At 33.3% G+C, this 15985-nt stretch overlaps 1 protein-coding gene across 1 annotated transcript; it reads right to left on the reverse strand.

Annotated features, from left to right (window-relative positions):
- Positions 1-1033: 1033 nt before the first annotated feature.
- Positions 1034-13258, reverse strand: LOC123539457 (zinc finger protein 888-like). Its single transcript, XM_045324096.2, has 2 exons — positions 13219-13258; positions 1034-2579 (listed from the first exon to the last, which is right to left on the reverse strand). The coding sequence occupies exon 2, from the start codon at positions 2467-2469 to the stop codon at positions 1273-1275; it is 1197 nt and encodes a 398-aa protein (XP_045180031.2). The 5' UTR covers positions 2470-2579; positions 13219-13258; the 3' UTR covers positions 1034-1272.
- Between the last annotated feature and the right edge of the window lie 2727 nt (positions 13259-15985).

The raw sequence follows: 15985 nt of genomic DNA on the forward strand, positions 1-15985 counted from the left end.
TTTTTAAGTTTGAAGTAAATCCATCAAGTAATAACAAAGATAAAGAGAAAGTGCATCAAAACTTTAACCAAAGTGCAGATGCGGAAGGAGGCAGACACCTGGTCGAGTAAGATAGCTCTCAATACTTCGTAAAGTCGAGCTAAAAATAAAAGGTGCGCAAGTTTATATCATGATAAAGACTCATGCAAGTTTTCATCCATATATATCATTTACTTTTTGAGCTAGGTGCATCATAATGTGAAAATGTGCACTTTTAACTATTTCAGGGGCAATAACTCTGGGAATAGGGGGTAGAGCCATCAAAAATAAGAGGTTCGCAAGTTTATATCATGATAAAGACTCATGCAAGTTTTCATCAATTTATATCATATACCTTTTGAGCTAGGTGCGTCACAAGGTGACAATGTGCATTTTTAACTGTTTCCGGGGCAATAACTCTGGAAATAGGGAACGGAGGCAGACAAAAAAATAGGAGGTGCACAAGTTTATATCATGATAAAGACTAATGCAAGGTTTCATCAATTTATATCAAATAGTTTTTGAGCTAGGCACGTCACCAACTTCCGACAGACAGACAATGGAAAAGACCAAATCTATATGCTCCCACCACTCATATTTCCTGCTTTTATTCCAGTTCTGCACTTGAGTATTGTTTAGAAGACCTAACAAAGGGACCACTTCCATACTTCCATTCTGCTCTTTGATGACTAGATTACCGAACACTAAATTTCAAAGTATCCCTGCATACTCACTCTGAAAAAAAATTACAATATGCATGATTTCTCATATATCTCTTCAGATTACTACCTGTGTTACATGTATACATATTTGCATACATTGCATAAAGAGCCCATAAGGATGTCCAAATAGATTTAAAGCACAATCACCAGGACATTTATACAGTTACTACTGCACATTAATTTATACAGTTCAAGCTATAAGATACGTTATTATTCAAGAATAATGTTTTCAATAAAACTTTCTTCTATGTTTATCAATATTCAGATCCAGAAAACAATTACTGAAAGTAGAATTTAAAAAGAAATTGATTTATTTCATGTTCATAACAAAAATGTTTCAACAACATTTTAAACAAAGGCATTATGTGCCTTTAAAGCAATTCTCTCTAAAATGAATTCTTATATGCACCTTTAGACAACTGATTATATAACATGTATAAATAAACATTTGAAGTGTTTCTCTCATGAATGTTTTCTCACATGTATCTTTATATTACTGCACTGATTACTTACATAATCATAAACATCACATTTAAAATATTTCTCTTTTGAGTGTATTCTCATATGTCTGTTGAACCACTTGAATAGCATGCATATTCACAAGTATCACCTTTATAGGGTTCTCTCTTGAATGTTTTCTCACATGTAACTTTAGATTTCTGCTTGAAATAGCTGCATAATCACAAACATCACATTTAAAGGGTTTCTCTCCTGTATGAATCATTTTATGTCTCTTCAGATAGCTATTTGAATTGCATGCATAATCACAAACATCACAATTGAAACGTTTCTCTCCTGTATGTTTTCTATAATGTAACTTAAGATTACTGCTTGTACTGCATGCATAATCACAAACATCACATTTAAAGGGTTTCTCTCCTGAATGAATCATCATATGTCTCTTCAGATGGCCATTTGTAGTAAATGCGTAATCACAAACATCACATTTGAAGGGTTTATCACCTGTATGTTTTCCAATATGTTTCTTTAGATAACTCTTTGAGTTACATGCATAATCACAAAAATTACATTTAATCGGTTTCTTTTTTATATGAACCCTGATATGTTTTTTCAGATGACCACTTGATCTACATGCATAATCACAAACAATACATTTAAAGGGTTTCTCTTTTGTATGAATCCTCATGTGTATCTGTAGACCACTATTTGAATCAAATGCATAATCACAAACACCACATTTAAAGGGTTTGTATCCTGTATGTTTTCTAACATGTAGCTTTAGACCACTGCTAGTGTAACATGCATAATCACAAACATCACATTTAAAGGGTTTCTTTCCTGTATGAATCTTCATGTGTCTGTTTAGATTACGATGTGATCTACATGTATAATCACAATCATCACATTTAAAACACTTCTCTCCTGAATGTATAGTCATATGTGTCTTCAGATTACCTTTTGAGTAAGATGCATAATCACAAACACCACATTTAAATGGTTTCTCTCCTGTATGCTTTCTCAAATGTACTTTAAGACAACTGCTTGAACTACATGCATAATCACAAAAATCACATTTATAAGGTTTCTCTCCTGTATGTATTCTAATATGCTCCTTTAGATTACTTCTGAAATTACTTTCAAAGCTGCAAACAGTACATTTAAAGAACTTCTCTCCTATTTGCTTTATTCCATCTTTCAATGTGTTACTGTTATCAAAAGTACAAGGAATGTCACTCTTGTACATATTTCCTTCTGTCATCTGTTGCATACCTACGTACTAATGTTCTGTATCTGTACTGGACTTGTCAGTGACTTTATCGCAATGCTGATTGATATCAAAGTTAGATATCTACAAACTGGTCTGCCATCTACAATGATCTACAAAAGATAAAATGCTACAGAAAATAGATAAATAGACAACCAGATTGTTAAAATCTACAATCTTTTAAGCAATAAATTTTATTCATAGAACATTTTGCCTTCTATATCATAAATGAAACAAACTCCTGTCACTCCACTACATGACTCTTTCTACTAGGCAACACAGTCACTTAAATCTTCTTGACTTTGTCTTCATTGGATATCACAGCCAAAACAACTTTACACCAGAAAACAGCTGTGGCATTTGTAGCCAACAGCTCCTGTCAATCACACTTTTCTTCTTGCATTTGAACTGTTTCTTTCTTGGCATCAACATGCATGGCTCGACATGACCCAAGGTTTTGGATATACCATGTCTCTTTGAGTGATATTGTTTTAACAAGAGATTGTATAACACAAAATGCCCCCTTGATGCATTCTGTAACTGCACAAGGAGCAGAAATTAGTTGGTCACTGACATACTGACCTCAAATATATAGTAAATTTGTGCTGGTTTTATTTTTGGAAGTTGGTAAGGGCACTGTTACAGTAAAACACCGCTCGCTCGAGGTCTCAAGGGGATGAGCAAAATGCTCGAGTTATCCATGGTTTCGAGCGACCCAAACATTGACCAACATACAAAGAAAACTAAAGTGTCATCGGGACCGTTTGCAGAGTAAACGGTGATGCGTAATAATAACAAACTTGTGACATTTGCAAAAACAAACGTATTACAAACGTTATCTATTGATGTAATTTGTAAATGACACATTTGAAGAAACAACTAAGACTTTTTTATTTTTATTCATCAACAAGACATTAGTGCATATCATAATTATCGTCTCAATTTTATGAAAAGGCTATATTATTTCCTTCATTTGCATGCAAAAAACTGCTGATTAAAATACTAAAATCTCATAACTATCTTCTCGATCCCGCAGAAAAGATGCTTTAAGTAATCAGTAATTGATCGATATATCAATAAAACTTTTCTTTAAGCTTTTATTAATAATTAATATCATCATAAGATCAAATAAGATCGATATATCAATAAAACTTTTCTTTAAGCTTTTATTAATAATTAATATCATCATAAGATCAAATATACCGACAAACAAACATTTAAGATAGTCTGGGAATAGACTACGCAATTCTCACGGTGTATGAAAATGTTTAATTAACCGACACATTCTGACCGCCGAAGGTGTTAACAATTTTGACACCTCTGCTCGAGTTAGCCAGAAGCAACAAAGAGTAAATTAATACACAGGGACCAGGTGTCATGCTCGAGCGATCGAGTTATCGATGCTCGACCCAGCCATGGTAATATCACATAGAAAATAGAAGGAAATCGGCCGGGACCACATGAATTGCTCGAGCGAGCCCGGGTGCTCGAGTCATCGATGCTCGAGCGAGCGGTGTTTCACTGTATGTACTTTGTTAGAAGTGTTTATGGCAATTGCTGGGGGGAAAGTTATAATTATATAGATTTCTTTAAATTGCCATTATAACGTTTTATTTAAGTGTATATGGCTCATGGACCCATACTGTATCCTAGGTACGTTACTGCCACCTGTGGGTGGTGGCTCTTGCTACAGCACTGTACATGTGTAACAAATTATACTAGCAAGACATTTTGACCCCAAGACATTTCAACCCCAAGAGACAATTCGACCCCCAAGGCATTTCGACCCCATTCAATGATAGTGTATGCCTTAAGACATCTAAGAATGTCATCATTATTATAATTAAGCTTTAATCTATAGATAATTGAGCAATTTCAAAATGTAATTACGCTTAATTACTAATTAAAATGTTAAAATAAGGTTATTTTATTGAAAATAAGATTTTTTTACGAAAATTAGCCATATTTGTCTAAATTTCTTTATTTTCTAAAATTCTTTTTTTAATTTGTTAAATACTATATTAGTACATCTCTTCATATGAACAAGAGGACCATGATGGTCCTGAATCGCTCACCTCTTCCCACATGACCCAGTTTTGAGTATGACATCGTTTTTTCTATTATTTGACATAGTGACCTAGTTTTTGAGCTCATGTGACCCAGTTTTGAACTTGACCTAGATATTATCAAGATGAAAATTCTGACCAATTTTCATGAAGATCCATTGAAAAATATGGTCTCTAGAGAGGTCACAAGGTTTTTCTATTATCTGACCTATTGACCTAGTTTTCGAAGGTACGTGATCCTGTTTTGAACTTTACCTAGATATCATCAAGGTGAACATTCTCACTAATTTTCATGAAGATCTCATGAAAAATATGGCCTCTAGAGAGGTCACAAGGTTTTTCTATTTTTATAGCTACTGGCCTAGTTTTTGATTGCACGTGACCCAGTTTCAAAACTGACCTAGATATCATCAAGTTGAACATTCAGATCAATTTTCATGAAGATCCATTGAAAAATATGGCCTCTAGAGAGGTCAAAAGATTTTAATAATTTTAGACCTACTGACCTAGTTTTTGACCGCAGTTGACCCAGTTTCAAACTTGACCTAGATATCATCATGATGAACATTCAGACCAACTTTCATACAGATCCCATAAAAAGTATGGCCTCTAGAGAGGTCACAAGGTTTTTTTATTATTTGACCTACTGACCTAGTTTTTTAAGGCACGTGACCCACTTTCAAACTTGACCTAGATATCATCAAGGTGAACATTCTGACCAATTTTTATGGAGATCCATTCACAAGTATGGCCTCTAGAGAAGTCACAATGTTTTTCTATTTTTAGACCTACTGACCTAGTTTTTGACCGCACATGACCCTGTTTCAAACTTGACCTAGATATCATCAAGGTGAACATTCTGACCAATTTTCATGAAGATCTCATGATATATATGGCCTCTAGAGAGGTCACAATTTTTTTCTATTTTTAGACCTACTGACCTAGTTTTTGACCGCATGTGACCCAGTTTCAAACCTGACCTAGATATCATCAAGTTGAACATTCAGACCAACTTTCATACAGATCCCATGAAAAATATGGCCTTTAGAGAGGTCACAAGGTTTTTCTATTATTTGACCTACTGACCTAGTTTTTGATGGCACGTGACCCAGTTTCGAACTTGACCTAGATATCATCAAGGTGAACATTCTGACCAATTTTCATGAAGATCTCTTGAAATATATGGCCTCTAGAGAGGTCACAAGGTTTTTCTATTTTTAGACCTACTGACCTAGATTTTGAAGGCACGTGACCCAGTTTCAAACTTGACCTAGATATCATCAAGGTGAACATTCTGATGAATTTCCATGAAGATCTTGTGAAATATATGGCCTCTTGAGAGGTCACAAGGTTTTTCTATTTTTAGACCTACTGACCTAGTTTTTGACGGCACGTGCCCCAGTTTCGAACTTGACCTAGATATCATCAAGGTGAACATTCTGACCAATTTTCATGAAGATCTTGTGAAATATATGGCCTCTAGAGAGGTCACAAGGTTTTTCTATTTCTAGACCTACTGACCTAGTTTTTGATGGCACGTGACCCAGTTTCGAACTTGACCTAGATATCATCAATATGAACATTCTGACCAACTTTCATAAAGATCCCATGAAAAATGTGACCTCTAGAGTGGTCACAAGCAAAAGTTTACGGACGGACGCACGGACGGACGACGGACACCGCACGATCACAAAAGCTCACCTTGTCTCTTTGTGACAGGTGAGCTAAAATGAGTGATTTTTATCTCACAATAACGAAATAATCATAATTTATAAATTATTCTTTTATTAACGAAAATAACAGGATTTATGTATCAGCCGCATTTAATTTTACGATTTCATTTTGCTTCCGCGCATAATATAGGACGAAATCAACACTCGCATATAGGATTTTCTTTTCAAAACTATGCTAAATATATATATTTTTTCTTGAAACTTAACATGGACTGTCACATGTAGAAATATATTCCTAATTAAAGCTCAAAAGGATTTTTAAAAATATTCATTACTTTAGATTATATGTCTTGATTTTGCCTAACACTTGAGATTTCTGCAAATAGTACAGAATCAGGCGAATTCAAGACCCGCATACGCTTTCCTTTCAAAACCACACTAAATATTATTATTTTTTCTTGAAACTTAAAATGGACACGTAGAAATATATTCCTAATAAAAGCTCAAAAGGATTTTTTAAAAATATTCATTCCTTAAAATTTTAAGATTTGATTTTGCCTCTCAGTTGAGATTTCAGCACATATAAAATCAGGTGAAATCAACATCCGTATAAGTTTTTCGTTTATTAATCATACTAAATATAAATATTTTTTCCTGAAAATTGACATGCACACGTAAAAATATATTCTCGATAAAAGTTTAAAAGGATTTTCAAAAAAAATATCCATCACTTTAAATTTTATGTCTTGACTTTACCTGTCGCTTGAGATTTCCGCGCATGTAGAATCGGCAAAATCAAGACCTGTATACGTTTACTGCTTTAAAACCACCCTAAATATAAATATTTTTTCTTGAAAAGTGACATGCACACATAGATAGAGAATATTTGTTTGTTTTGAGTGAATATGGAATATATCTCACTGAGAAGTGAGAAAATTTCAAATATTTTCACGAGCGCATAGCGCGAGTGAAAATGTGAACATTTTCTCACTTCGAGGTGAAATATATTCCATATTCACTCAAAACAAACAAATTTTCTTTTTATTTTATGCTCAATTACGTTGAGATGTGCATTTTGCAACAATTTTTAATCTCAGTGCAGGAAACAGACGCGCATAAACAGATATGACGTCAGACGTGTTGTGAAGTTAGAAAGACGCACACAACATAAAGTTCCATTTTATTTAATTTTTTGCTGCATAACGTTATGAAATTCTCATTAAAAGTAAAATAATTTGAATCGAGAAATATACTATAAAGAACGAAGTGCGACTATAATTTTCATTTGGTTTTAAGCCACTAATTTAAAATTCATACACAATGTATGAGGGGGCAGAGCTATATCTCTCACAGTGTGAAAATATAGATTTCATATTTTCACAGTGTGAGTGTTGAGATATAAAAATATTTAACTGATAGAATACAGTATTTCATTGGTTAGCATAAAATAAATATATATTTTTAATAAAAGCTTACAAAGATTTTATAAGATATTCATTAGTTTAAATTTTATGTCTAGATTTCGCTAATTTGATTAGATTTCGCGAAATCTACTAGATTTCGCTATTGACCATATCGACATTATAGGATAAATTCCGTCTTCCGGTATTTCCGTAAATAGGGTCAGAGGGGCTGGCGAGATTAACCGATATAAAGAACGTGTACAATATTAGCGATTATTTTTGCCAGAAGATAAGGATTTAGGAAAGATCTTACCTTCATACAATGAAAATACTATTTTACGACCTCGGCAACAAAATCTTTGCAAAAATAATTTGTTAACCTTGAAAAATGTGAATATTTTCACACCATCGGTATCGAGCCACGGAAGCGGCAGTGTAGAATAAAAGATAAAATTTCAAAAATGAAGTAAACTTTGTGGATATTTTTGCTACATTTTAATTACAACATGCCTGCTGCACAGTAAATGGGCCAATTTTTTCAAAAAAACATGTAACTGCATTTTATTTATAGAGGAACATCTGTTTCATGTTTTGTTAAAACTGTTTTCAATGTGTCTTAGTTGTATTCAAATGCTGCAGTAAAAAAAAATCACATAATCAACCAAAAAAAAAAATTTGAAAGCCATTTTATGGCTGAAAATAGGCCGTTTTTTCATGTAATGCGTTAGCATTGGATTTTTACACTTTTCAAAAAATGCTCCAGTATTTTCAAATAACAAAATATAAGTTTGATTTGAATACCTTTAAACAGATAATTTTATTAGCTTTAAAATGATGTATAACATTGATGATCACTGAAATCGTTACATTTTTATGAATATGATGATAAAGAGTGACTCGTGTAACACCACTGTTTTTAACAAAAATGCTAAATTTTGAATTGAACACAAAATGTCTTAATTTTACATATTCAAAATAATTTTCTTGCTCACTGTCTCACTATGTATTTGTAGAATATGAAAAAAATGCTTGCAGCACTTATCAATGGACATTTTAGTAAAAAAGTCCATTTAAGCACCCAAAAAACCATTTGCGTGAAAAAAAAATGTAACGTCCGTCCCCCACTATTATTTTATAATTGAATATGAATATATTGTTATCAATTACTTTCATATATGCTTAATGACATACCTATCATGAAAAAATGAAAAATAAATAGATCTGCAGCCTTGCTGGGGAAAAAATGACGAAATATCAAAAGTTATGTGTAACGTCCGTCCCTGTAACGTCCGTCCCCCTATATATGCTTTTCTTAATCTTGTACAAAATGCAGTGTTTTCATGTTTTGATGGTAATATCTGATACTATTATTTCACAAGAGTATGTAAAAAGTATGAAATTATCAAAAACAATGTTGAAAAAAAAATTTTTTCATACTTTTGAGTATTTTAAATTGAAAACTAGAAAAAAACCTGAAAATCAGAGCAAAAATCTTTGTTTTTTATGCTATGTGAGGAAATTTAAATGAAATTAACTCCTGTTTGATAGGACATGCATCAATAAGTAATAAATAAATAAAAAGATTCATTTAGATTTATATGATGTTGTATCATCTTCATCTGAAAAATAGGGGGACGGACGTTACAGAAAAGGGACGGATGTTACAAAAATTGTGATAATTGAATATTTCATATATTCTGATTTTGTTATTCATCAGTAACTTTTTGTAGGTTATATATTGATAAATAAAGATGGTGTGTGTTAAATCATTCCCAATGAAACATTTATTTACAAATATGAGGACATTATTCAAAAGAATAATATGTCACATGTAACGAGACCCCTGCTGGAACAACAGTTGGCTATAAAAACAACATGAGAAAAATATACAAAACTGATAAAATGGATCCACTTAACTTGGCCCAATTTATACATGTATATATCTCTGGATCCTTGTAAGATTCTAAAAACAACACTTACCCTCTTAACGAGTCTTGTATAATCACATACTTTGGGAAAACTTAAGCGTTATACAAGGTGCCATAAAACTGGACCCTGTATATACATTTCTGGAATATACCTATTCCTTGTAAAAACACTGACTCGTTAATGAACCTTGTATATACAAAGTGATTTCTTTTGAAAAACTGAGAAAGGGGAGGAGCTTGCTGTCATATGCAGATTAGGAGTGGGACTAAATGTGTGAAATTCTTTTAAGCTGAACTAATTTTATGATCCAGGCTCATGCCAGTAATAATGGCCATATGGTTGTGTAAACCCTTAAATTGAATAAAAAATTTTTCTAAATTATGATCATTTCATAAACAAAATCTGATGTGTCATGGCAATGAATCACAGATATTTTAAGTAAATGTACCAACTGTTGTACAGGGTCCAGGGTATATTTTTTTCAAACTCATGTTAAGGACCCAAATAGTATTTGTTATTACAGCATATTTTTCCCCTTCCTAATGGATCCTTCCTTCAATCCCCAAAAAAGGGGAATAGAAAATACTGTCTATATAAATGTTTTTTCAGCATTACTTTCAGATTACATACTTCAGGGATTTTTCTTAATCTATGTATATTAATATGATTTATAGTGGTATCTGTGAAATTCAAAGTGAAACAAAATGATCCTCCTCACCTCGGTTAAAAAAGTGTTTGATGTCAGAGCTCTTATCCCCTTCTTGTGCTGAGATGATGATTACTGTCACTTTCTTAAAAGTGTATGATATTATATGATACATATCATTTACATGTTCATGAAAAGAAATATTTTGATACGTTTTCTCATTTTGTTCTGTTTCGTTTTGTTTTATGCTTCAACATAGTTTTTGCAAAAAAAAATTGTTAGAAATTATGGTGAATTTGTAACGTCCATCCTAATTTACTTAAGTCTAGCAGTAAGATGTACCATTACCACACACATTATATCTTTTATTGAATGACATTAGCATAGTAATGAAAATTTAGAAACACCTTTCATTAAGTCAGTGAATATATAGGACGAACACTATCAATTTCCTGATTAAAAAATACTGTTTTCTTTTTCCCTCCATATTTTAAGACTCTAATTCAGCGTATTTCTTTTTATTTTATTACTTTGTATCATTTTTCATTCATCTAGATAGGTTTAAACTTTAACATTAACAGAATCTGTTTTTATTCAGTAGAGCCACATTAAAGCTTTAAAAAACAAATGTATATAATTAGTGTAACGTCCGTCCCCTCATAATGTAACGTCCGTCCCCCTTTGCCATCAGTTTCTCTTTACTAGTTTTGAAGCCTAAATAAAAAAGAAATATACAAAAAACTGAATTGTTTAATAATTGATGTTCTTGTGTCTTCATTTAAAAGGTTGTTATCCAATTAAGTATAATATTATAAATGGTAACAGGAAAAATATGAGTATGGCTGTTTTTTCCTTCTCTGCTTCGACAGGTAAAATAACAAAAAAAAATTTTTTTTTCAATTTTTGGCAAATTTTTTATAAGTTTCTTGTAAAGATGTACTGGTTTATTGATTTGGTGAATTTTCTCATCTTAATGACAGTAAACAGCTTCAGAAACAAGCTTTTTACATTCCCATGTAACGTCCGTCCCCTTGCCCAACCACTGATAGAAAATGATGTATAAAAACAAAAATCTGCAAAAAGTTATCTATTATTTTACTTTTTCATGAAGTTAAAACATATAACTTCATGAAAAAGGCTTAACAGGTAAGAAATCTTTAACTTTAATTTTTGACTTTGATGCTAACACATTTGGCCCATTTACTGTGCAGCAGGCAAACAATATTTTATGATAATCTGCAATACTTATTCATTTTCTTTGTTAAAACTTTGAAAAAAGGATAATCTTACTGGCCGATACCCTCCTCACCGTAAAACCGGGAAAGGTTGTTTATTGGTGGATAATAGTGGTGGATAATACCGGAAAACGGGAATTATCCTATAATGTCGATATCGAGAAGGAAGTGTCTAGTCATCCGGTAACTGGACGCCTAGCCTGCGTTCTAGCCGTCCGGTTACCGGACGACTAGCAAATCCTCAGGGGATTTTCTAGCTGTCCGGTAATAGATTTCCTAATGAGTAAGTAATGATTTTCATATAGTTTTAATCTTATTTACTTAAGATAACGACGTCACTCATTAAAATCTGTACATCAAGCTGTTTTTATGGGATAGGAATTTTTACATTTTAACAACTTTTTCACTGGATTTTCAAAATTAAAATAGTTCAAAAATACTTACAATTTTCATATTTTAGTATTCAAATATTATTTAATGAAGAACTGTTTTGAATGACATCTAATTTCAATAGCGGCAGTGTGATGTTCTACACTTTTAGAAATAATTAATCCATTTTTATTTCGAAAAAATAGTCAAAATAAATTAATGAAATGGTTGTTTTATAAGCTTTCTATTCTTCAAAAATAAATAAATAAATAAATAAAATATAAATTTGTGTTTTAAGAATTAAAGTTTAGGCCGTTAGAAAAACATCACTTTTTAAACAAAGTAACACAGACACGTTCAGCGATCAATGTTTTATCATTTAAAAAAAAAAAAAATATCAACCGATTTATATTCAAACACGATCTCATTCGTTTTATCAATTGGAAAATCAGGTAAGTATTGATATGTTAAGTAAATAACATTTAAAACTATATAAATTCATTACTTATTTATTAAGAAATCAATTACCGGACGGCTAGAAAATCCCCTGAGGATTTGCTAGTCGTCCGGTAACCGGACGGCTAGAATCAGTAGAATGCAGGCTAGGCGTCCGTTTACCGGACGGCTAGTTACTTCCTATCGAGAATTCAGTCATACCGTTGATCTATATATTCATACTTTCTAAAATATGCAAAATGGAGGAAATATAAAATGAAAACATACAACTATTTCTGAGGGGTCGAAATGTCTTTGGGGTCGTCTTGTCCTTATAGGCATGAAGGGGGCAATTAGCCGGATATGACTCAAATGTAGTCCATATATATAGTGCAATTTTCCCGCCTAGTAAAGGCCATTTTCATGCCGGATATAAGCTTTATTGATGCTTGATTGTAAAAAGGAATGTCCACAGATGATTTTAAGCTACGTTATATGCTTCAAAAGTTGATTTGAAGCTGCCTTGTAAAATGAAAGTGAAAGTTGGTATTTCCTGATGTCTACCTATGCAATATTAGCATTTTCATCACGTGTCTCAGTTACATGACCATGGTTTCACTGCATTATGGTCAACCCCATATTTTTTGGGTATATTTTGATTGCCTAAAGACAGACCTTCAAGACAAGGGTAGTCTCGCAGGAAGTGAAAGGCTAGAAATCTTGATAAAAATGTTATAAGTTGTTAATTTTATATAGAAAATAGTAGCGGGGGCATTTAATACCTTCATACCAAGAAAATTAAATTTTGGGGTCGAAATGTCTTGGGGTCGAAACGTCCAAGATTCCAAATTATTGAGCTTCTTACTGCCGAAATAATAACATAGACACAAAATCATACAATATCTGGTTAATTCATCCATAAATCCATCTCAGATACTACTAAATAACATAAGTTATCTTTAAAAAATGATGAAATCTTCGAAATTCTTCACCTACCTCACAAAAACTTTGCGTGTGCCTCCATCTTGGATATAAGTGGCTTACGAATACATATAAATATCTATATCGTCGCCGTCCTGCTTTTCACTACGCCCGATGGACTCCTTCCCTATGGCGTACCGTTTGGGTCAAAAGTCTGAAATCGCTCGAGCGATACCATAATACACGGTTAGCGTTTAAATTTACACGCTTACCGTGTATTTCAATCGGTAGATCTATAAAAGTACACGCTCACCGTGTATTTTTATGCGTTTACCTGGTAAAATATACGCTTAGCGTACAAATTTATACGCTTAGCGCGTATCGCTCGCTTGAGTTACACTTTTAAATAAATTAGCCAATCAAAATTCATGTTACAAAGGAAGATATGTATAAAGTTTATGATTGAATTATTACTATTATATACTTATTATTATATTACTAATAATATTTTCATTATATTACGAAATGTTTTGCCACTGTAAAGATGATTTCAGTCAAGTAATTTATTCTACTGCATATATGCTTTGATTAAAGACCTATATATTTTTTATTATATCTTACCTGAAAAGCCTGCTTTATTCTTATTTTCGTCAGAAAAGAACAAGCATTTCAAGTCTAATTCCACACATCATACACATATAAAACTTGTACTTTACATTTTAAAATGTCATTTGTTATTATATATCTATTTTTTCTACAACTTCAATTTATATATATATGTAAATAATAATAGTATTTATTTTTCTCCGACTTTAATGACATATACATAATTGGGGAGGGGTGGGGGAATCGAGCGGCTCCACTGAAGTTGCTGTTTTAAGTGATCTACCGGAAATCATTACGTAACTTTTATGCATAATGACATGATAAAACATATATCACCTAGGTTATCAGAACAGGAAATCCTTTCGAGGTTCCCTAATTAGAGCGGATCATAAAATTTACTGAAGCATATAAGATGGCTTTGATATGATACAATTTAATGCATTCGGTCATCAATGCCACTATATTTGAACGAACACGGATTAATATATCATATCATATTCCCCGCGTTTATAAGGTAGCAGGGTACACTTAGATTCGAAAATTTTGGGCACAGACAGTTTTACATGTAGCGAGCCGCAATTTTGCACTTCCCTTATGAGCAGAATCAGGGTGGCCATTTTATAAATTGCGTGTAGGTTTTGTGCTTTTAATTAATGGCAAGTCTTATCCCCTACACTCTTCTTGCTTTTCATCAATGATCTGGTGTCTGAACTACCGAAAGGAGTTAAGGCTGCTCTCTACGCTGACGATCTGGTGTTATGGTGTAAGGAAGAACATGCCACTACAGCCACACACAGGATGCAAGAAGTCATCAACAAGCTTTCAGCTTGGGCTGAAGATTGGTGTGTATCGATCAATACCTCGGAGTGACCTTTGACAAACGGCTAACCTGGAAGCCCCACATTAGTCAAGCAGAAGGGAAGGCCCGTAGAAAGCTTGCCATGATGCGCAAATTTGCTGAAACAACGTGGGGAGCAAATGAGCAAATACTTGTCACAGGGCTAATTTAATCAGCAATCATGGCGTAGTTTCTCAATTTCTTTTATTATTCCGTTACATAAAAAAGCCTAAAACATATAATAACATGAAATTAACAATCATGATAAAATAAAGATAAAATAATACAAAAATTGCACAAGCATTAATTCACGCGTCGGGTAAAGAAATACAAAATACAATATTAATGAACAATAGATCTAAATATTGAGGATTGTTAAATAAATTCAAAATGATTTGAATTCTTATTTAAGGTTTTCCCATCTTACACGTAAGAGAAGAAAGACTGCACTGAGGGCCGAAGGATTTTCGCGGTGAAAAGTGCAAAGAGAATAAAAAGAACAGACCAATGTATATATTTCTCTCATTCTATCTCTCATTCAAACATGTAAGACAAACAAGACGATTGGACAAACATGACAAATGTTCACAAACTGCACGGACAAACACACGGATGAATTGCCTTGGGAACTTCCGTTAATATCCGGGATATTACGTACATTACCGAGAAGCCCCGATTCAATTAAATAGCAGACGATACAACATAATAAAAAGCTGACGGACTCTATCGGAAATCTGGCGCATGCGCGAGGGTTAAGTATCATTTTTCCGCTCTGGAAAAGACTTAATGCACGGCGCACGTTACTATTAAAGATGAAACAGTCTATAAAAATTACGACCCGTGACATACTCAAGACAGTATATCAGGGAACAGTGAGACCCCATTTAGAGTATAGCTCAACTGCCTGGTCCACTACTGCCAAAACTAACCAACAGGCTTTAGACAAGGTCCAGAACCAAGCATTGCGGATCATGACAGGTGCTACAAAGTCTACACCAATCTCCTTCATGTAGAAGCTAACAGGCACACAGCCGTTACAAGACAGAAGACATGCAAAGGTTCTGCTTCGAGCAGAGAAGTTCAGGTCTTTTCAAGACCATCCCATGAAAGCCAAGCTAGATGACTACACAAAGAATCGGCTCAAACGTAGCAGCTTCGTACATGAGGTAAAGAAACACAACCGAGAGTTCAAAACTGAGCTGAACATACCAACGACTCCCCTAGGTAGTGAAAACATTATAAATCCACTAGCGAATGATCTGTCCTCAGTGACTGTGAGACTTGCTGTTCCTCGTCTTGACCAGACCGCGGGAAGCAAGAGGATGAAGGCATTTGGAAGAGCCTAACACTTGCTATGATCAATGAAGACTATCCTCCGGAATCATGGACTCATATCTA

This window comes from Mercenaria mercenaria, chromosome 1 (genome assembly GCF_021730395.1).
Source record: "Mercenaria mercenaria strain notata chromosome 1, MADL_Memer_1, whole genome shotgun sequence".
Lineage (NCBI taxonomy): Eukaryota > Metazoa > Mollusca > Bivalvia > Venerida > Veneridae > Mercenaria > Mercenaria mercenaria.